At 40.8% G+C, this 21,739-nt stretch overlaps 1 protein-coding gene across 1 annotated transcript; it reads left to right on the top strand.

The window, feature by feature from the left end:
* The first annotated feature begins 1,539 nt into the window (after nt 1-1,539).
* Nucleotides 1,540-15,932, top strand: LOC114003336 (embryonic protein UVS.2-like). Its single transcript, XM_027750242.2, has 11 exons — nt 1,540-1,631; nt 1,788-1,812; nt 2,696-2,833; nt 4,184-4,301; nt 4,701-4,879; nt 9,302-9,383; nt 10,286-10,413; nt 12,140-12,255; nt 12,692-12,917; nt 14,004-14,122; nt 14,694-15,932. Exons 1-11 carry the CDS (start codon nt 1,563-1,565, stop codon nt 14,922-14,924), a joined length of 1,431 nt encoding a protein of 476 aa, XP_027606043.1. The 5' UTR covers nt 1,540-1,562; the 3' UTR covers nt 14,925-15,932.
* The last annotated feature ends 5,807 nt before the right edge of the window (nt 15,933-21,739 follow it).

Raw genomic sequence — 21,739 nt, 5'->3', positions numbered from 1 at the left:
TCACATCCCTCACAAACACTCACTCACTCCAATGCTGTCTCTAACTCTGGCCTAGGCAGAGTTGCGGAGGCCGCAGGGCTCCCCTCTCCCCCCTCGGAGGGGGGGAAGAAGGAGCCCAGCCACCCCCTGGCCTCCCACACCTACACACAGCAGACACCAACAGAAGAGTGCCAACAGCTTCTGGTGCTGTGTATATATGATTTTGAGCAGAAGCGAACAAGACGAGTGGTGATTTGCCCTCCAGGGAACACTGCCCTGGCACCCAATCACCTCTGAGCCCCCGACTCCCGGGGGGGCCATCTCAAACTATGACACTTCTGAACTTCATCCTCTTATCAGCCAAAGAAAAATGTTGCGCTTCATTTTGCAGTATAATCTACATGGAAATTATAACTGTAGATGAATTGTGGAAGTCACAGAAATGTGCAATATTTTAGAAATTTTATGAGCAAACTATTAATAGGGTAAAATGAAAATATTAGTAGCAAAGCTTTACGTATCAGCTAAAATTTTCCTAGCAAAGTACTCCCTAATAACAAAGGACCAGCCCATACATCTCTCTGAAAAGGCACCCTCTGCCATCTCAATTTACTGTGAACCACATAGGTTCCTCAAAAATTTGTCTCTGCAGGCAATTCCAAAGGTTTTCTTGCTTATTTCTTAAAGATCTGATACAGCAAATCCTTAGGATTTTCTATAGCACCTCAGTATTTGTGCAGGGGCTGAAGCTGGAAGGAGAAAGCAAGATATGCTTGCCTATGGTGGGGTTCATGTATCTGCAAGATGAATATTCCCATTCTGTGGCTTACTCCTACAGTGTAAGATTTTCTAGGATTCAGCCTGTCTTTCTAGTCTTGTTTCTACTTATGGACATCAAAGGAAGGAGGGCTTCCCAGAAGGTGGGAAGCCAAAACTCTGTGAGCTGGTGGTTTTATTTATTTATAGATTCCAGAAAGACATACAATTGCTGTCAGTGGTGATTATATTGCAAGATACTGTATTGGAAAAACAATTTTAATCAACAATCGGATTCATCTCTGACTCCAACAGATTTCTAGTGCTCCTGGCTAGCAATGCCTGGCTGAGAGCTGTGCACAGAGGGGACAAGCTTATAGATGGGCTCTGCAGAGCAGGGTGGCTCCTGGCAGCAAGCTAGGGAATTACTAGAACAGGTAGTGTGGATGGATCAAAGAGTTGTTTGAGATTGAGTTTTGCTGCAAACAGACTGCTACCAGATATCCTTGCCTTGGTCAGCAGTGAGGGGACCTACAGCAGCTCATGGGTTCTTAGAATTAAAGATGAGTCACTTTAAGGTTATGGAATTTTCTTTCCTATTGCTCCACTTCCTCTGTTTTCTAAAGATAAATAAGAAATGAGAGCCTGGAAATTCTCTTGAGAGGTCCTGCAGCTTGTTTGTTTTGTAAAAATACTTCTTGTTATCTAATTTTGTTACACTTGTTAACAACAGCAGCAGCTTTCCCATAAAACTTGCCCCAAGTAAACTAACCACAACTTTGACAACTGAGCTGCAGAGCAGAGAAGATCATCTTGGAAACCTGAAGATGAAGTACTTTCTTCTGCCAACTCATTTAGCATTTCTCTATAGCTTTGCACTAAGTAAACCTGTCCAGGTGTGTCACTGCTCTGAGATGCTGAGAATTTACATTGCTGCTGCTGAGTTGCTCTCTCTTAAAATTAGTTACAAACTCCTACTGCTGTGATTCTACATGATAGAAGTCTTCTGCTATGGAGATGAACATGTATTAAAATATATGCTTTTTTTTCAGATAGCTACAAGAAACAATGACTTAGGTGAGTTTGATTGTAATTATTATATAAATAACTGCAGGTTTTGGTGGGGCTGGATCTATATACCTGAGCATCATTGTCTGGTACTTTTTTCTCTTTGAAAATGTTTTTTGGCATCAGTGGAAGGCAATTCACAGAATTCAAGTGTGTTTTAAAGTCATATTCAGTGTGATTATTTATGCTGTTTGGATAAAGAAATTAAGAAGACTTATAGAGCAATTGCTACATGAAATGTTCATTTCTATATGTAGTTTCAGCAAATCAGATTATTCTTCACTTTGTTTTCTTTTCTATGTGATATATAGCAGTTCCCTGCCTGCTATACCCGAGACTGTTGTACTTTTTTTGGCCTAATAACTGATAGCTCTTGTCTGTGAGAAATGTATTCCAAGTATTTTGGAGTCAGAATTGAGGTGGATGTCACAATGTCTTATGTCAAATTAACAGTTAACCTGGAAATTAATAGCTTTCATGCATTCAATATGCATGATAAAAATAGTAATTTCTTTTGTATGATTCATCTCATTTTTACAGAGGTCACTTTGATTTTTCTTTAATTCCACAATCTCTAATAAAGAGAACAATGACTTATAATACTTAGCAGTCCCCTCTGAAAGCTCCCAAAGCTTTTTAAGCTAAAATATATTTCGTCAGGACTGATTACAGCTGCACTATGACATCTATATTAATATTAAACTTTTCTACCCAGGAAGCAAGGCAAACCTAACCAGTCTTGGCATACTAATCCTTTCTCACATTATTAGGAGATGAACTTCAGTGAAAGAAATTTCCAAAAGCTTGGTTAGTGTGTACCTCTTGTCTCCCTTATTTATGTGTATTTACCTTCTCAGTGCCTTGTATGTTCTTTATCTTCTTCATCTGCCAGGTAGTGAAATAGCTGTGTATGAAGGAGACATCCTCTTGAAAAGAGGACGACGCAGTGCAATTAACTGTGAGAGTTGTTTATGGCCTAAGTCACAAGATGGACTAGTCAAGGTTCCAGTTAACATCTCTTCTGATTTCTGTGAGTGTATGCAAATGGATGCTGTAAAGTTATGTATATATACATATAACTTTATATATATATATATATATATACTCCCTGTTATTTTATTTTTCTGTGGCATGCACCAAAAGCAACCTCTGCACAAGTGAGAGTTTATTGACACATCTCTTTTGCTGTCCTTTATCCCTGTGGTAGTTTGGCTAAGACTCCAAACATTTCAGTTACAGACACTAAAATATGTGGTTAATTGGGCTGTAGTCAGCTGATTAATTGTAATTTCAAATATTAGCCCATTCCTGCTAACTACAATGCACTTTGATATTTAGCAAGTAGAGAAGAAAAGGCATAATTTATTCACATTATGAATGTATTTTTGTCAAAATTACCAGTAGGAGCACTTTTTTGAACTCTATAATTTTCTTTCAAATTTCTCATAGAAATATTCCCACACTAGAAACCCTGTAGAGGCAAAAATGGAGGAAAAGATATCCTTGAAGATATTTTTTTCTTTGTTAATTCCCTCTAGTCAGTCAATAGCTCTGTCCTGTGCAAAAGGCTGCAGGAGTGATGCCTTAATCTGGACTGGGGCTTCCATACAGACCCTTCTTAAAAGATCTTACCCAGAGAGAAAATGTCATGGAAGTGAAATACGGCCTGTGCCTGATTCCCGTTCCTCAGGGAAAGGAACTGAGGAAAGCCCAGTCTCTGCGTTATCTAGTCTGCTTCTCTGCCTATGTGCTGCTTCCAGAACTGTGGCATATACTCTTGTAGTTAGGTGAGGGTTATTTCCTTCTCTCCAAACTTTAAATGTTAGGAAATTGAGATACAAATCAGTCATAGATGATTCATAACTAAGGAAGCCAAATTAGGCCAAAATGTTCCAAAGTAGATAAACACTCTGATCTTTATTTGGTAGCTGAATAGAAACACCACATGTGATCATCAGAGCCTTGGCTGTCTCAAGTGATTCCAGAGGGGCTGTGGCAGGCATTTTTTTTTCTGATAAAAAATAAGGTTTTGGTGCTTAGCTACAGTCAACTGGCTCATTTGGGATATTTTAATCTAATTATTTATATCTGAAACTGTCTCATTTCTTCTGTCCTGTCTAATGGAAGAAACAATGTAAATCTTTTGCTTTCCATCAGGGGTTTCCTATAGAATATGCATATGGATAGCTGTAATTCTTATACCTCCCCTTAAAAGTCCAATCAACTTGAAGATCTCTGAAGGCTTTGTGCCCTTTTTTTACCATACTTGTAAGATAAAAAGCTAAAAAACGTTGTGAAGTTTTAAAGGAATGCACCCCATCAATGCACCTTGGTTTTTATTAACCAAGAAAGATTTGTCCTGGCCCCATTCTCTTTCTAGCCATAACAGAGAGGTCTTGGATTGTTGATGCTCTGCAAGAGATCTCCACACTGACCTGTGTGCAGTTTGTAAATCGCACTACAGAAACAGACTACGTGTATGTCGAACACGGGCAGAGGTAAGCTCCCTGTCTCCTGAGAGTGGAAGCACTCAAAAGGTCTTTCAGATTCCTTTCTGTTTTGTTCTGGACTTAAGGAATTGCCTTTTTTTTTTTTATCCTGGGAGTAAAGATTCAGAGAGCAGGTGCAATTTTTCATTTTTCTTCAGATATACTGATAGTTAAATCAGTTAATAGGCTGCAGGAGTACATGTGTGTGTGGACTTAAAAGTAACAGGGTGTAATTCAAAAATGAGACATTTTCTTTATTGTTGTAAAAATTTTATCTCATGCCAGTGACTATTTGAATGTCCCCTTCTGTGGCTGCATATCTAAAGGACCTTGGTGACATAAACAGTACATCTATTTATTTGTATTTGCTGAATATAATAATTTTGGTTATTGATTGCCTATTCTTAGTTGCTGGTCTTACTTTGGAAAAATTGGAGGACGTCAAGCAGTAGGCCTGGTGAAAAATGGTTGCATGGATAAAGGAGCAATTCAGCATGAAATGAACCACGCGCTGGGTTTCATCCACGAACAGGCACGGAGCGATCGGGACAGATTTGTCAAGATTATGTGGGAACACATAGTGGCAGGTATGTCCACTAAATCTTAAGAGAAAATATATACTTTCAGATAAAGGAGAATGTTTGTACTAGGGAAATTTCTGTGGCTACACCTATGGTAGTGTGGAAGATACAGTCTAAAAGTAGCTCTACATTCCTATTCTGATTGCCATCAAAATACCAAGATCATCAGGAATGCAAAATGTTATAGATAAGACTTGGCCATGAAGTAAGACTAAAGGACTCTTAGCTGGGTGAAACATGACATTCGAGATCATGGTGGGGAATCACGTAGCAACTCTATCCTGGGGAAAATCATGGAAATAGGGGAAGGCAGCAAGTAGACATCTTGTCACTGGCAGTGAGTGAAATGCACATATCCTAAAATGTATATGAACGAGAGACTCAATACTGAGACAATGGAAGCACATGCAACCACTAGCATGTGCAAAATTCTGGGACCTGGTGTGACGTGAGAGGAATGACTGCAATTATTTCCTCCTTGTGGACAGAATAATATACGCTCCCATGAAAAGAAGGAGCCATGGGGAGCAATCAGGATAGGTAAATCTATAGAGGAAAAACAAGTGGATGTTATTTAGGTAAAGGAATGCAGGATAAATAGTTTGGGCATGTGCCCATGGTCTGTGTGCTGAAAACGTGGGCTCATATACACACCTCCAGGGTCTGGGCAATAAAGGGTAGAGAGAACAGCAGGAGATCAAAGAGAAAGTGAGAAAGTGGTACACAGAAGGAAAATATCAGAAGAAAGTATGGAGGGAATCACTTATCTGACAGCTGTGAGAGAGCTGGACAACTCAAAACAATTGTAAAAATAAAATAGTGTATTTAGTTCATTATAGAAAATAATAGTAAATGGGGCTGGACAATCAAATACCAAATTCTCATACACCTCTTCAACAAATGAGTTATTCAGCTCTTCACTGTCAGGCACAGCTGAAAATATATCTATCTTTTTCTCCAGATGGAACTTGATTGTTTTTATTGAAAATTCCTAACACGCTGTTCTCCAAACTTTTTTCAGCTATTCCCATGATATCCTAAATAAATTCCATTTGTGCTGTTCTTTATTAAGGTTTCAGCTCTAGTGTTAAGGTATAATTTTGCTGTGAGTTGTTTGCCACTGTACAAGGGTGTGCCATGTTTGAAATGCCAGCAAAGGATATACTAGAAAAGAGGAATTGAAAACATTAAGTTATATATATTAGACACACAAAATCTTACACTAGTTTTGCAGAGGGAAGTCCACAGGTACAGATGTCATAATTTCTGAAGGATAGAGAATCACAGACTATGCTGAGTTGGAAGGGACCCAAAAGGATCATCAAGCCTTGCACAGGACCATGAGTGATACCATGTACTTGAGAGTATCATCCAAATCCTTCTTAAACTCTGTCAGAGTTGGTGCTGTAACCACTTCCCTGGGGAGCCTGTTCCAGTGCCCAACCACCTTCTGGGTGAAGACCCTTTTTCTAATACCCAGCCTAAACCTCCCCTGGCACAACTTCAGGCCATTCCCTCAGGTCCTGTCACTGGTGTCCTCCAGGCTGAACAGACCAAGTGACCTCAGCTGCTCCTCATATGGCTTCCTCTCAAGGCCCTTCACCTTCTTCATTGCCCTTCCTTGAACACTCTTTAATGGCTTAATGTCATTCCTATGTTGGGTGCCCAAAACTGGACACAATATTCAAGATGAGGCTGCACCAGTGCAGAGCAGAGCAGGACAATACCCTCCCTCGACCACCTGCTGATGCTTTGCCTGATGCCCCCCAGGACATGGTTGGCCCTCCTGGCTGCCAGGGCACTGCTGACTCAGATTCAACCTGCCTACAACCAGGACCCCTAGATCCCTTTCCGTGACATTGCTTTCCAGCATCTTATTCCCCAGTCTGTACAAACATCTGAGGTTGCCCCATTCTGGGTGCAGTATCCGGCATTTCCCCTTGTTGAACTTCATATGGCTGGGGATTGCTCAGTCCTCTAATTTGTCAAGGTCTCTCTGCAGGGTCTCCCTGCCTTCGAGGGACTCAACAGCTCCTCCCAGTTTTCTGTCATCTGCAAACTTGCTTAGTATCCCTTCCAGTCCTGTGTCCAAGTCATTTATAAAGATGTTGAAGAGCACAGGGCCTACAATGGAGCCCTGTGGAACCCCACTGGTGACAGGTTGCCAGTGTGATGGTACCCCATTCACTATTACCCTCTGTGCTCAACCCCTGAGCCAGATGTAACCAAGCTCTGATTCAGGCACAGTATCATGAAAGGATAAATGAGGGGAAAGACGTAAAGAAGACAAGACTATGCAAAAGGAGATGGGCTATATCTTCAGTGTTTTAACAGTGTTCACCATGGGTGGAGAATGAGACGATTTGTGTGACAAGGGAGTTAGAATGCAGTGTATGCAGCTCAAGCACTGTAGGGAAAAATGCCAAGATATAAAGGGGAAAGGAAATAAAGAAACACAGTTATGTTCATGAGGACTGTTAGTGTACATCTCCTCTAAAAACATGCTGCAGTGCTCATAGCAGAGCTCCTCCTGATTTTGGTGGTGCAGAAGTAGACCTCAAGACCTTTTGCAGCTTCCCAGCTCTCTCACACAAGCTGTTCTCTTGCCAGGACTTCCGTACTGTGGATGTTTTCTGGATTTTGTTTTTATCCAGTAATTTACGTTGGAAGCCATCCTACTTCTTTGTTTTGACAAAATGCAGCCCGATTGGTTGCTGTCCACTTAGCTACTTGAAACTCAGCTTGTTTTTCCCAAACTTTTGGGGAAAAAAAAATATTCAGAAGAGTCATTACACTTAGATTCTGGCAGAGGTAGATTTTATTATTTTTTTTTTAGAGTGGAAAAGATAGGGTAAGTCCCCACACATGTGCAGGTCTAGACAGCCAGATCTCTCTGGCATGTGATGAGGGAGATGGTTGTTTGCTGGCAGCACCTCAGTCCAGCCAGGATGCCATTACTTTTTCTTCATTTAGCAAAAAAATTCAGCAAAGCACTTCTGTGCCAAACAGTAGCCACATGCTCAGATGTTCACTGCATTTGAACTGTGTTCTCTGTTCATCACCTCAAAAGAAGCTGTGCACTTGCTGATAATTCTTTCTGAAGTCAGTATAGCAGATAAGAGGAACTGAGATTAAAACATAGTCAGGGGAACCAATGCCGTTGAGAAACAGTTTAAGCCTTAATGAGGCTTTGATCTATGAAAAGCTCCAAAGTTGTGTTTATCCCCAAATTTTATATGACTGAGGATTTTGAATCTTCTTTTTGCATGTCTTTGCCCTCAGCCCAGGACCAGCACTGGAGGGCATTACTGGCTGAGATTTCCTCTTGTTGCAAGCCTGCTGAGTTGTGTAGGCTGCAAAGATATCCAGTTCTGAACTCTTGTCCAGATGGTCCGTGGTTTACAAACCACATTTACGGTTACAATAACGGAGTACAGAACTGGAAAGGAGTGCCCAGTGGTTAGGGCTTTAGCTTCAATGCCAGACTGACTTCATTCAGCTCCCTGCTCTGACAGTGCTTGCTTGCCTGCCTGTCTTACCATGGCCAAGAGACCCAGAATGCAATTCATATTCACGCTCTACAGTCCATGGAGAGAACGAGGTGTCTTCTTCAGACAAAACTCCCTCTAACTGTGTCTCTCTTTCTTTCCGTCTCCTCTGACTAACCTGGAAGCCTTGAGGAATAGCTTCAGTGCCTAACTTAGAGAAATAAAGCTAGGTGACATGAATTCCCGTCTCTGTCCCTGGTCCCCAGTCCTGTATCAGTGTAACACTTTTTTTATCTCATATTGGCTTTTTAAGGTTAAACAGATGAAAAGCAGCTATATTCAGACAGAATTTGTTTAGCTGAGTTTCTTTGCTTCATGTGAATCATATCTCTCACTGTAGTCATTGCTGATGGGTTTGATAAGAGACAAGGCCAGAACATGACTGATAACATGGCCTCTGGGGCAAGGAATCCCTTTCTTTTGTGGTCTTATAACCCTGTGGTGAAAGGACTCAGCAAGACCCATGCATAGCTCTGAATTTTTTACCTACGTGGGTAGCCAGATTTCCCTCTAAAGGTATGGATGCAGCTTTGGAGACACAGGTTGGATGTTTATAATATTCAAGATAATGCTCTGAAATGTATTCGGAGACATTCTAAAGAAGATGGACAGATGAGTAGTTTTGCTTGAAGAGTGTAATGGATTAACTGATTATATCAAAACTTTGACTTACTTGATTCACTTTATATTCTGAAACCTACTAGACTGTAAAAACGGATTCCCATGGGCTTCAAAAATCTCAGGTGGTTTTGCCAGATCCGAGATCTCATGAGAACAAGTATTAGTATCCAAAGTTGCTCTTAGGATTATGACAGCAGGCAGTGTACTATTAGAGCAGCAATAATTGTTCTGACTGAAATGTTGCTTTCCTACCTTACAGGGGAACAAGGGAACTTTGGAAAAATGAATTCCAGAAACCTGGGTCTTCCCTATGACTACTCTTCAGTGATGCACTATGGCGCGTAAGTTGTTTTCTGAAATGTCTTTTCAAAGGAGCAAACAGCTTTCGGATCTAGGAAGAAGCAGTTGCTCTGTGCAGGGAATTAATTTGCTGTTCATTTAAAATTGAGTGAATGGACATAATTAAGAGCGAGCATACTTCCTTTGTCAGCAGGAGTCCTGGAAAACAAGAATTGATATGGACAGAAGAAAAACATAGGACAACATTTTCTTTCACTGTACTCCTGCCTCTTGCTAGCAGAGGCCTTTGACATGGCTGTGGTCCAAAGTCTAACTGTTTTGAGTCACTGATCTAAAGCAGTTCTGAAGTCTAAATTATTTCATTAATATAGTAACAGCTGATCATAGACAATAACATTTAAGTATAGAGGCAAGAAAGATGGATTTATTTTTTTATATCATTAAAATGTTGTATGCTGCCTTATACTCATCTGGGAGCACTGCCTAAGGCTGCATTTTAGTCCATAATGTACAAGCTTATATTATGTGCCTTCTCCTTTATTTCCTTGAGCAAGTAACAACTTCTGAACAAAACTGTGAAATAAAACTTGCTTAGCCAAAAGCAGGAAATTGCAAACAGCAAATAGGCAATTAGTAACTGAGACAGAACTACTTCTGCTCCTCTGCCTCAGGAACCAAGAATGTGGGATTCAGTTCATTTTGGCAGGACATTGGTGAACTCTCTTGACTCAGGACAGTGCAGCTTTTTCTGCTTCCTTGCCTTCAGCTGCTGCACACTAAATGGCTGCCACACTGATCCTCTTCAGGGAAGACGAGCTGGTCTCTGAGAAGCTTCTTGTCCTTTTCCATTCTGTTCATGTGGTACATGAATATGATTATGCAGTTAGAGAACTTCACTGTCTAGGAGAAGTAATCTAGAAATGTGATTTCCTTATTCCTACAGGTACGATTTCTCCAGCACTCCAGGGAAACCAACTATTGTACCAGTTCCTGACCCCTCTATACCCATTGGGCAGAGAGAAGGGCTGAGTAACTTGGATGTAGCCAAAATCAACAAGCTCTACAAGTGCAGTAAGTGCTGTAGATAGAAGGCATGTGAATCCTTATACAGATGATGTCTGTGGGCACTGACAGACATCCCCCAAAGGAACTCAGCCATCAGTCCCTTCAATACATCTCTCCCTCACTCTACAAGAGGAAACAACTATCCCTGTGCCAAACCCCTGCCTTCTTGGAAAGGACAATTTACTTTCAATAATTCACTGTCATTCTGAGGTATCCTCACCTAATCCCTGCTCTTTGACATAAGCAAAATCTATTAGAGAAATCACGGGTGCTACTTCTGTCAAATTCTAATTTCAGGAGAGCTTGGAAGGTTGTAAAGCATGTAACCTCTCCTCAGCCATGATTATAGCTTAGGGTCATGTGCCTCAGTAGTCCCAGCAGGTTTGTGATTTCTCTCAACTAGAAAATGACTGAAGGGTTGTAAGTATGGGTGCCATTCAGAAATCTCTTTGAGGAGAAAACCACAGGCTTTTTGTATAGCTATCTAATTCCTCGCTCCATCCATTTCTTAACTCATCCCTGTGGTATCTTAAGGTCTAGAAATACCTAGCATTCCTCTGTAAGCAGGAACTCTTCAGCTGAGATGCACAAAACAGGTATAACATCATGCTCCTGTAATGCATGGGTTTTGCCTGAACTCCCAGTACACAGGCTAATTGATTTATATGGTATTTGACTTTTATGGCATGTTATTCAATTAGTTTCCACCAAAACAGGAAGAAACATTAACAAGGCCTAAATAGTAGTGTACTAAATTCTGCTCTGAATTGTGTTAGAACTTAGTTAAATAATTAGAAATTAGAAGGAAACAGCTTTCCTTCCTTTGGATAGTTAGGTACAGAAATCATTGCAGAGAGTGATTCCTCCAAATCCTAAATTTCAGATAAGACAACTTTACAATGGCTGTCATGGTCTCAAAGATAGTGATAAAAAATATTTAATTATATTCATTCTTGACAGTGGGACTGGGAATGAATCACACTTCAATACCATTATTATGTAATTTCATAATTAGATCTGTATGCTTGGAAGAACTAAATTAAATTTAAAAAAAAAAAGAGAAAAAAACTCAGGTGCAAAGCAAAAACCAAACACGAAAAAAGTCCAGTTGTCTAAGGAAAAGCAGGGAGCAAGAGAAATATGTCATAAATTCATATGATCAGATGTCATATATTCATGTTTTGTAATTGAGGGAGTTACACATAGTGCAAAAAATGAAGACGTGGAAAGATGAAAGACAGATGAGATCGGACTTTGTATATCAGTCACTAGGTCTGTTGCTAGACTTCAGTGCTGTTACTATTTTCCCCCAGTGACTACCCCTCTTTGATTTGACAGTGTCTAGTTTTCAAGCTTGATTTTTGCATACACACATTTGCTGATGGGAATTGATATACTGATTTCATTGAAACTAGTTCCGTCATTGAGGTTAAGGAAGTTCACAGCTGATCCAGGCCTTTTTCAGTAAATTAAAATGTGAAAAGAATGAAGCCCTACTATCTTTAAAAATCATTAGTAGCTGAATCAGATAAGTACTTTAACTACCTTTATTTCCCTTGCAGTTTTTCAATAACTTTCACACTAGGAACATCAACACAATTGTAACCATTATAATTAATTTCTCTTTTGCAAGCTTCATTGATGCAAATGGTTGGAGAGGCTTGTCAGGCATTCCGGGAAGATTTCTGTGCAGTTTTCATTCTCTTCAACACTGTTTGATTCTTCCCTTCAGATTGCTGTAGTTCTGTGTTGCCTAAATCCAAAGGCTCATTCTCCTCTGTCAATTACCCATCTCCATATCCGAACAACAGCAACTGTCTGTGGTTGATCCGCATCCGTCGAAGTAAGGTAACTTTTATTAGGAGAGAAGAGGTTTGAACCTCAGTGTCTGGACTATGCAGCATTATTTCATTATCGTGAGTACCCCCTGGGAGTCAATTTCATGGATCAAGACATTTATTTTGTTATGCAGTGAATGAAAGACAGTCTCAACAATTTTCATAAGACTTAAGACTATGAGATGCCTTATTTAACTTGATTTTTATCCAGTTCAGATTGGATGGCTTTTCAAAGACAAGCAACAGTGAAAGATCAATCTCCGGGAGCTCAGTAATAGGATAGCTAGGTGAAATTCTATGCTCTTTTAATAAAGAAAGTAGAGTTTCAGTGATACATGGATAGTAAAATAAATATGAAGTTCTGGTTCACTTAATAACCATTAGATGGTTTGAGGCTTTCCCTGTGGATAGCATTAAATCCCACATCTGCTTTCTTGTTTCTCAAGGTTTTCCTGCAGTTTGAGGCTTTTGATCTTCAACCCTCCCCAGACTGTTCTTCTGACTATATAAAAATTTACAACGGAAACAGCAGGAATTCCCCTGTCTTGCTGGACAAGTACTGTGGGAAGGATTCATTGCCCTCCTTAGTGGCATCTGGATCAACAATGCTGGTAGAGTTTGCAAGTGATGAGAACATTACAGCCACAGGATTCAGAGCCTCCTACAACAGGGGTATGAACACTCCTTCACAAAGTTTATAGAACAGCATTATTAGTATTTGTATGTAAGAATTTAAAATTTTTACTATATATTCCAGAGTAGGTCTCTGTCATACTTTAGACTTTCCCAGGAATTGCTAATGCAGGAGGCCAGGCAATGATGGGTCTGAAGTCTCATAGGAAACACAAAATGGGATGTTGCATGGATCTCATGTTAGTAATCCTGAGATCCCACTCACATTCTTCTGAGAGCCTGTGTTAGGCTTCTTCATATCTCCAGAACCATTTCTTTAAATAAAAACAATGCAATGACTTTAATTAATAGGAGTGGTGCAGCCAAAGAGCACAAAGACTGCAGAACTCAACAAGAGATCTCAACCAATGAGATATAAAGCCAGTAACCAGGAAAGATGTTATGCAAGATTTTGTAGGATTTTATGCAATGGGAGAGGTACTGACCTTGGGTAACTTACACTTTCTGAATCAAAAGCTTTTGTTATGTGCATGAAACACAGTGCTTACTGTAGTCACTTGAGGGGTGTCTGTTTTGCGAACGCACAAATGCATTATGGACTGCCAGACAAAATTCTGTTGTGCTGCAGCATGCTTTCAGTTAGGCAGTAGCCCAAATAACTTGCTGCTGCTTTGTTTCAACTGAAACAGCATAAATTGAAGAAGTCTTAGAAATGTGTCATTTTTACTCTTTTTGCATTATTTGATGGAGTCATTTTTAGAAAGCACTAGATCTAGCTTGATAATGCAATCTTGAATACTTGAGCTAATTCTTTTCTGAAGTGCAGGTAGGGCCATTAGAATGCTAGGCTAATATGGTAACACTCAATTTTAAAGACAGATACAGCTTTAGATGCAGCTGTTCCCTGTTTTCCAAAGGTTATTTATCAGATATGTTTCTAAGTTCCTTCAGTACAGCTGCTGAGACAAATATTAAGCAAAGAAATAAAATATTTCAGCAGTCGATTTTCATGGTAGTACATTTTTTTCTTGGCTTGAAGAAATAATACAATAGAGTATATGCAAGCTCATTTCTACTGACAAAATGCTCTTGTTAATATATCTTTCACTGGTTTTCACTCTTCAGTGAATTGTGGAGCCACTTTCAGAGATTCAAATGGAGTTATCACTTCTCCAAACTACCCTAATAAATACCCCAAAAACAGAGCATGCTTCTGGATCATCAGTTCTCCAGTAGGATACAAGGTAAGACACAGATGAATTCAGTTATGGGTTTCATCACTGTTCTCTGATGCAATGTGTTTCCCTTGGAGAATAAGAGCTGTAATGTCACTTTTTCAGCAGGCATTCTCAGAGTAAAAATCTGAAAGCAAAAATTCATTTTAAGAACTTATACTGGATCTTGGAATCTGAAGTGCTCAGCAAGGGAAAACCTTTACATGTGCATGTGAACTCACGAATTTAGCTTGTACCAGTAGGTACAAGCTTTGTTCAAAACAATCCCTAAGTAAGAGTTCCCACTAGAAAACTCAAACATTGCACAGGTGTTGTTTTTATATTTCTCTAGAGAAAAGAACATAAAGCGTAGAGGATCAATCTTATCCCTTGCTTCTTCTTCCAATCCAAAGACTGATGAACTAAGCAAATAATTTGATACTTATTTGCATTGCTGTATGGGATCAGGATGTGGTGCAACCACAGAATAAAAAACAGTGCCTGCACACAAGGATTTTAGATTATTTGTCCTTGTTAATACAAAGGGTAAGAGAAAAGGCTGTAACCTGGAAGCAAAGTGCTTTCTTTGTATTTTCTCCAGATATCTCTCAAAATGTTATCCTTTGAGCTGGAATATAGTGACAGATGCACCTATGACTACTTGCTCATACATGATGGAAGCCAACCTACATCACCTGCAGTTGGCCCTTACTGTGGGACAGAGAAGGTTGCAGACTTTACTTCCACTGGGAACTTTGTGCTGGTTGAATTTCACAGTGATATAGTTTGGGAGTTGCCCGGATTTGTGATGAGTTATACATTTGGTAGGTAAGTCCTATGGATGGGGGTTGAAAAACACAGGATGAAAATAAGAGTCCAGCTAGCCAAAGGTAAAAGTCAAAATGCCACCAATTTCAGAAAAAAAATATAGCTCCCTGATACCTTTCACAAGCTTGAAGCTTGGTCTCTTAGTCTTACATCTGCAGTGATGTAATTTGCATGGTGAATCATGGACAGAAATGTTCCTGCCCATGGGATGCTTCTGTCTGAGATTGTAGGCTTTTTGTTTTACTAATCCCATTGCTGGTGTTGCATGGCCAAATACAATAGCAGAGCTGAAACTATGTAAACAGATTTTTAAGAACTTCTAGTGGTAGAAACTGTGTCCATAAAAAAATCCAGAATATGGCTATGTAGCAACTTTAGCCTGTATTCTGGTAAATGTTATTACCCAACTCTAATTTGCATTCCAGCATACATAACAGAAAAACCTTCAGACACATACTTATTTATGCTTTGAAGCCAAGATCACTTACACAGTTCCTATAAGTACCTGAGCTTAACCTAGAAATCACCATTTTACACTGAAGGTGCAAACTAGGATGTTTGTACAGCATCTCAACTTGAAGAATTGCACTACCCTCTGTGAGATGAATGAGGTCAGGGAACAAATTTAACTAAAGAAACAGTTAAGAGTGGCAGGAACAAGCAGTGAGGGAAAGGAAATGGAGTGAAGCACCTATTGTTGCCACTTTGCTGTGGCCTGAGTCAGGTATTGAAATTGTCCACGGGGTATTACCAAAATACTTTTTAAAAATGAGGCCTGAAAACTTAATGCAAAGTGCATTTATTGAATGTTCTCTTTGGAGAACATTTTAGGTGTGAAGTACCTTGTCTGTAGAGAGAAATCTTCCTCCTCTGAGAAGACAGCTGAAGAGGAGAAAGAAATCACCACCATAAACACTAGCACTTTGCCTTGATTTGATGTATTCAGAATTAAATGCTAATGCCAAACTGAGAGATACCAAAATGTAATAAATAATAAAAGTTTTTGCTGAAATTATGCCTTTGTGAAGAAGAGCATGTGGAAAATGCCAATTTGCTTTCCTGGTGCTAGGAAGCCAGCCAAGAAAATTTTGAATTATGATGACTTTTTTGTGTGTGTGTGGTTTTGGGGTTTTTTTTAAGGATCTGTAATGTCTTGCTTTTTAAGCACCGGTTAATTTTGACCCACGGCAGACTGATAATTGATAAATTATGGACATCAGGGTCTAGAGCTTTCTTGCATCATGGTAGGAAAGTGCATGCATAGCAGGCAACAAATACTTGTAGTTCTTACAAGTTCCTGTCTTCTATTTTTAACTTCAACTTCAGACTGTAAAAATGCTAATTCTTCTCTCTGAGTCTGAGGACTTTCATGGAGGTGCAAAAGTAATAACCCTGTGACAAGTCTCATTGTATAACAATGTTGAATGAATCCCTATTTTAAATAGATAGTGCTGAATGGCTTTGTAACTTGAATATTACTTTAGATTCCCTTCCCATGGCCTGATGTGGGGCCCTACATAGGTCCAGTGTTTTAGGTGTTCACCCATATTTAGTAAAAGAGCATGAACAACATGTCTAAACAGCAATATACCACATATAGGAATACTGGTCTTGCAATTTGTTCCTAGAAATATGGTTTTAAGTAAATATGGCAATGTGACTGATGCCTTAAGCCCCTAGTGGTTTTTTATTTTTCTAATATTTGTAAGAATTGTAAGTTTTAAAAAGCAGCAACCTTCCTCCCCCCACCCCTTGTCCCTTGTTCCTTTCCCTTATTTACATTCCCTAACCCTCTTACCCCATTCTATGCTCCCCATATCAAACCTACCCCTGAATTCAGTGGCAATGTTTTGTCTTTTGTCAAGGCAAGACCTAGACTGTTTAGAGAATAGCATATCAGGGCCTGAATAACAAAACGGAGTCAAGAATTAGGTAACTATGTACCCTTTGTGCTCTGAGGATGATGAGACTGATGAAGTAGGTGGTCCCAAAAAGTCCCCAGACCCAATTCTAAGGGGGTGGGCCCAGGGCGGACCAGAGGAAGGGTCGCAGGGTGGACACATCTGGGATTGGATGGATAGTGTTATAAAATGTAACCTCTCAGGCACGGCAGGTGCCCGCATCATATAACATCTTAGCCTTGGCAAATAAACCCGTTCTTATCTCACCCCTAATTAACTGCTCTGGAGATTTTTTTTCAGCACCAAAATACACCGGCAACATGACGATCAGGGTGCTTTATTTGTAAGCAAGCTCTTCAACAGTAACAGTGTAGAAACACATTCCTGAATGTGCAGACAGGCTGAAATATGATGAATAAGTTCTCTCTTTCACAGAAAAGACTTTTCAGCTTGAGATCTAAGGTTCTTCTTTTAATGATTTCTGTTAGGGGTCCTTGCTAACTGCTTTCCTTAAGGGATATGCACATTAGCTGGAGCTTCCACACATGCTCCAAACCACCTCCCAACCCTCTGCAGATATCAAAACCTCTCATTATTTCTAAAATCTCTGGTTTCCTGACAGTAGTCTCTACTTTAGGTTTCCATTACTCATCTATAAATCTGTGGCCCACCAAACAGGAAAATGCAAGATAGAAAACATCCTCATGAATGGCATCCTTCCTTCTTAAAATGATGGCCACTCACCTTGATCCACAGTTACTTGTGAATCAAAAATGGAGAAGCTGTAGGATTCACAAACCTTCCTAACAGCTTAGGTGTAACCCAAATGCACAGTGTAAGGGGACTTGCATCTAACAGACAATAAATCCTTCCACAAAAGGCATTGCCCATATATATATAAACATTATATATAAGCTTGCTCTTAAGATTTATAGTCTGAGATGTATGAATTAAGAGTAACCAGCCAGTAGAAACAATGGACAGTATAGCCAAAAGCTGAGGATTCAAATACCACCATAAGAGGATTTTCAGAGGTTCTAATGAAAGTTCAGCACTCACTTAACACACTTTTGAAATCTAACATGTAAGAAATTAACCTTAAAAACCAGAGGTATCTAGCAGTGAGGAATTTATATATGTATTCCCATAGAGGTACATACCTCATGGCACAAACAGGTATTACCTTAATTGCGTACAAACCCAGACCTATTTAAAGAGAGACACGCTTCCAGAAGCCTGTGTGTGTAGAAGAAACAAGAGTGTTTGTGTCCATATGTTCTGCTCTTACCAGCTTTGAGACTGTCCTGGTTCCTATCCAGGAGGCAAATCAGAGCCTTCAAGTGTTATGCTTTTGTAGTCTGTAAGAATCAGAACAGTGATCTGTCAATTACTGCTGTAGGAGAAAAACAGCCTGGAATAAAGCACTACAAAAACACACAAAAATGTGCTACTCATAGGCCCTTTTTTGTGTTTAATTTAAAACACGTTTGCCTTACATAAGTAAGTGACTGTGGTTGAGACGACACTTGCATGACTACAACCCTAGTCATTGAATCATAGAATCATAGAATAGTTTGTGTTGGAAGGGACATTTAAAGGTCATCTAGGCCAAAACTCTGCAATGAGCAGAGTCATCTTCAACTAGACCAGGTTGCTCAGAGCCTTGTCCAGCCTGACGTTGAATACTTCCAGGGACTGGGCATCCACTGCGCAACCTGTTACAGTGTCTCACCACCCTCACTGTAAAAAAAAATCTTCCTTATCTCTAGTCTAAATCAACCCTCTTTTAGTTTAAAACCATTGCCCTTTGTGCTATCACAACAGGCCCTGCTAAAATGCTTGTTCCCATCTCTCTTATAAGCCCCCTTTAAGTACTGAAAGGCTACAAGAAGGTCTCCCCAGAGCCTTCATGTCTCCGTTGAACAACCCCAACTCTCTCAGACTTCTCTCATAGGACAGGTGCTTCAGCTCCACAATCATCTTTGTGTCCTTCCTCTGGACCTTCTCCACCAGGTCCATGTCTTTTCTCTGCTGAGGACTCCAGGCCTGGGCATAGTACTCCAGGTGGGGTCTCAGCAGACAGAGCAGAGTCAGAATCACCTCCCTCGGCCTGCTGGCCACACTGCTTTTGATGAAACCCAGAATACAATTGGCTTTCTGGGCTGCGAGTGCACATTGCTGGCTCCAGCTTTTCAACCAGTAAATACCTCAAGTCCTCAGCAGGGCTGCTCTCCTGTTCACCACCCAGCCTGGACTGATACCTGAGGTTGTCCCAACCTAGGTGCAGGACCTTGCATTTGGTTTTTTGGAACCTCATGAGATTCACAAGGGCCTACTTCTTGAGCTTGTCCAGGTCCCTCTGGATGGCATGTCTTCCCTCAGGCACGTCAACTACACCACTCAGCCTGGTGTCATTGGCAAGCTTGCTGAGGGCGCACTTGATCCCACTGTCTATGGCATTGATGAAGATATTAAACAGTATCAAACCAATATGGACCCCTGAGGGACACCACTTGTCATGCATCTCCATCTGGACATTGAGCCATTGACCACTACCCTCTGGATATGACCATGCAACCAATTCCTCATCCACCGAACAGTCCACCCATCAAATCTATCTCTCCATTTTAGAGAGAAAGATGTTGTAGGGGACCATGGCAAAGACCTTACAGAAATCCAAACAGACAACACCTGTAGCTCTTCCCTTGTCCACTGATGTAATTGCTCCATGATGGAAGGCCACTAGGTTGCTCAGGCAGGACTTGCCCTTGGTGAAGCTGTCCTGGCTGTCTCAATCACCTCCCTGTCCATCTTAATCACCTCCCTGTCCGTCTTAATCACCTCCCTGTCCCCATGTGCCTTAGCACAGCTTCTAGGAGGACCTGTTCCATGATCTTCCCAGGCCCAGAGGTGAGGCTGACAGATCAGTAATTCCCAGAGTCCTCCTTTTTACCCTTTTTTAAAATGTGCAGTGTTTCCCTTCCAGCCACCTGGGACTTCACCTGATTCTCATGACTTTTCAGATATCATGGAGAGAGGCTTGGCAACTACATCTGCCAATTCTCTCATGTCTCTGGGATGCATCTTCTCAGTTCTCATAGACAGGTATGTTCAGATTCCTCAGGTGGTCACACAAACCTGGTCTTCTCTTCTGGACTTGGCTCCCCCAGTCCATGTCTTGCAGTCCCTCCACTCAAGAAGTGCAGGAAGAGAGGTTGACAGTGAAAACTGAGACAAGAAAAATTTTGTTGGGTATTTCAGCCTTCTCCTTATCCATTGTTGTGTTCATTAGAGTCGTGTTCATTGGGGGCGATGCTTTCTTTGACCTTCCTTTTCTGGCTGACATACCTGTAGAAGACCTTGTTACTATTCTTTGCATCCCTTGCCAAGTTGAGCCCCATCCACACCTTAGCCTCCCTGACCCCATTCCTATACAACCAGGCAGCATCCCTATGCTCTTCCCAGGATACCCTTTCCTGCTTCCACTGCCTGTGCATTTCCTTTTTGCCCTTTAGTGTCAACTCAGCCATGCCAGTCTCTTGCCTTCTTTTTCTGATTTCTTACACCTGGGGATCAAGAGCTCTTGTGCTTTATGATCTACCAGACCTTAAAGATCTACCAGCTTGGTTCTGGTCCCTTGTCCCAGAGGGCAGTTTCCCAAAGGGTCCTATTAACTAACTCCTTTAAGAGCTGGAAGTTTGTTTTCCTGAAATTCAGGGTCCTGACTTTACTCTGCTTGATCCATATCACTCAGGACTGCAAACAATGTCTGACAGAAAATAAGGGCAGCTTTTGATGGGCTGTAATACAGTTGGTTCCTCATCTAATAGAAGAAAATGAGCCTATTGCAACAGCAAGAGAGTACTGAAACTCAGTTTTCAATTTCACTCTGGTGATGATCTGCCCTATTTCCCACACTGAACTGCAAGGAAAAACATTACAGCCTGGGAGACTTAGTAGGCAAACGGTCACATTTTTACTTAATTTAAAATTTTTCAGATCCAAAGCTTTACTATAATGTTCCATTATAGTAATCAAGCCCCAAGATTATCAAGGCCAAGTCTAATACACTGGGGCACAGTTTCACAGCGAGTTAGAGAAGAGCACAGCTTTTGCGGCTATAACTGTGTAGGACAGAGAATGCAACAACTGAGTTTGGCAAGGAGAAGACACATGAACCAAAGACAATTTAATCTCTCCTGGACTTCAAATAGAAATTGAAAACCTTACAGGCTAAGTTGTCACATAGGATTTTATAATCGAGTTCGCTCTATCATGGGAAACATCAGCGGGTAAGAGAAGAAATAAAGGAAAGCTCCTGCTGTTCCGTTGCCAAATGGCTTTTGGTGTAGGAGCTGGAGAACTGCGGGGGCCGGGCCCCCTCTGGCGGACACCTGCAAGGGAAAGGGAACGGGAATGGGAACGTATCGTACCTCTTCTCCAGACACGGGAGAGTGAGCTTTTCTCCTGCCCTGGTCACGGCGCTCAGTTCCATCCGGCAGATTTAGCCGAGGCGTTTCTCAACAAGGATGTTCAGTTTCTCTAAGTTGCTTCCTCCCGTGCCCCTCTGTTGGTGGTGCTGTCTGGTTAGGAAGGTTCTTTCGTTCACTGTATTTTTGTCTTGAGCGGCATTCCAAATTCCACCTGTCAGTCGGTAGGTTGCACTATAACATTAAGATTCAAACTTCCTCTTTTCCTATTGATCAGCTCAATAGCAAAGACAATGAAGTCTTTTGTTTGAGTTTATATTTGTGTCGATTCCCTGCTTTATGCCTACGATACGTGGAATTTCCGGGTGATCTCTAGCATAATTGCTGAACAGGTGCGAAGTTTAGCTTTCAAGTTTGATACAGTCGTGTTTCCAATGTTTTTTGAAAACAAAAAACCAACCAAAACCAAACAAAAAAACACCCACCTA

Source organism: Pipra filicauda, unplaced genomic scaffold (assembly GCF_003945595.2).
Source record: "Pipra filicauda isolate LSUMZ 115617 unplaced genomic scaffold, ASM394559v2 scaffold6_size6359152_pilon, whole genome shotgun sequence".
Classification (NCBI taxonomy): domain Eukaryota; kingdom Metazoa; phylum Chordata; class Aves; order Passeriformes; family Pipridae; genus Pipra; species Pipra filicauda.
This window is presented reverse-complemented; position numbering and strand designations above follow the sequence as displayed.

Bases quoted from the DNA above. Each gene is read 5' to 3' on its own strand.
- LOC114003336 (XM_027750242.2), top strand. From the start codon at position 1,563: ATGAAGTACTTTCTTCTGCCAACTCATTTAGCATTTCTCTATAGCTTT. The intron at 10,414-12,139 runs GTAAGTGCTGTA...TCTTCCCTTCAG, and splicing joins CAACAAGCTCTACAAGTGCA to ATTGCTGTAGTTCTGTGTTG. The intron at 12,918-14,003 runs GTATGAACACTC...TTCACTCTTCAG, and splicing joins CAGAGCCTCCTACAACAGGG to TGAATTGTGGAGCCACTTTC.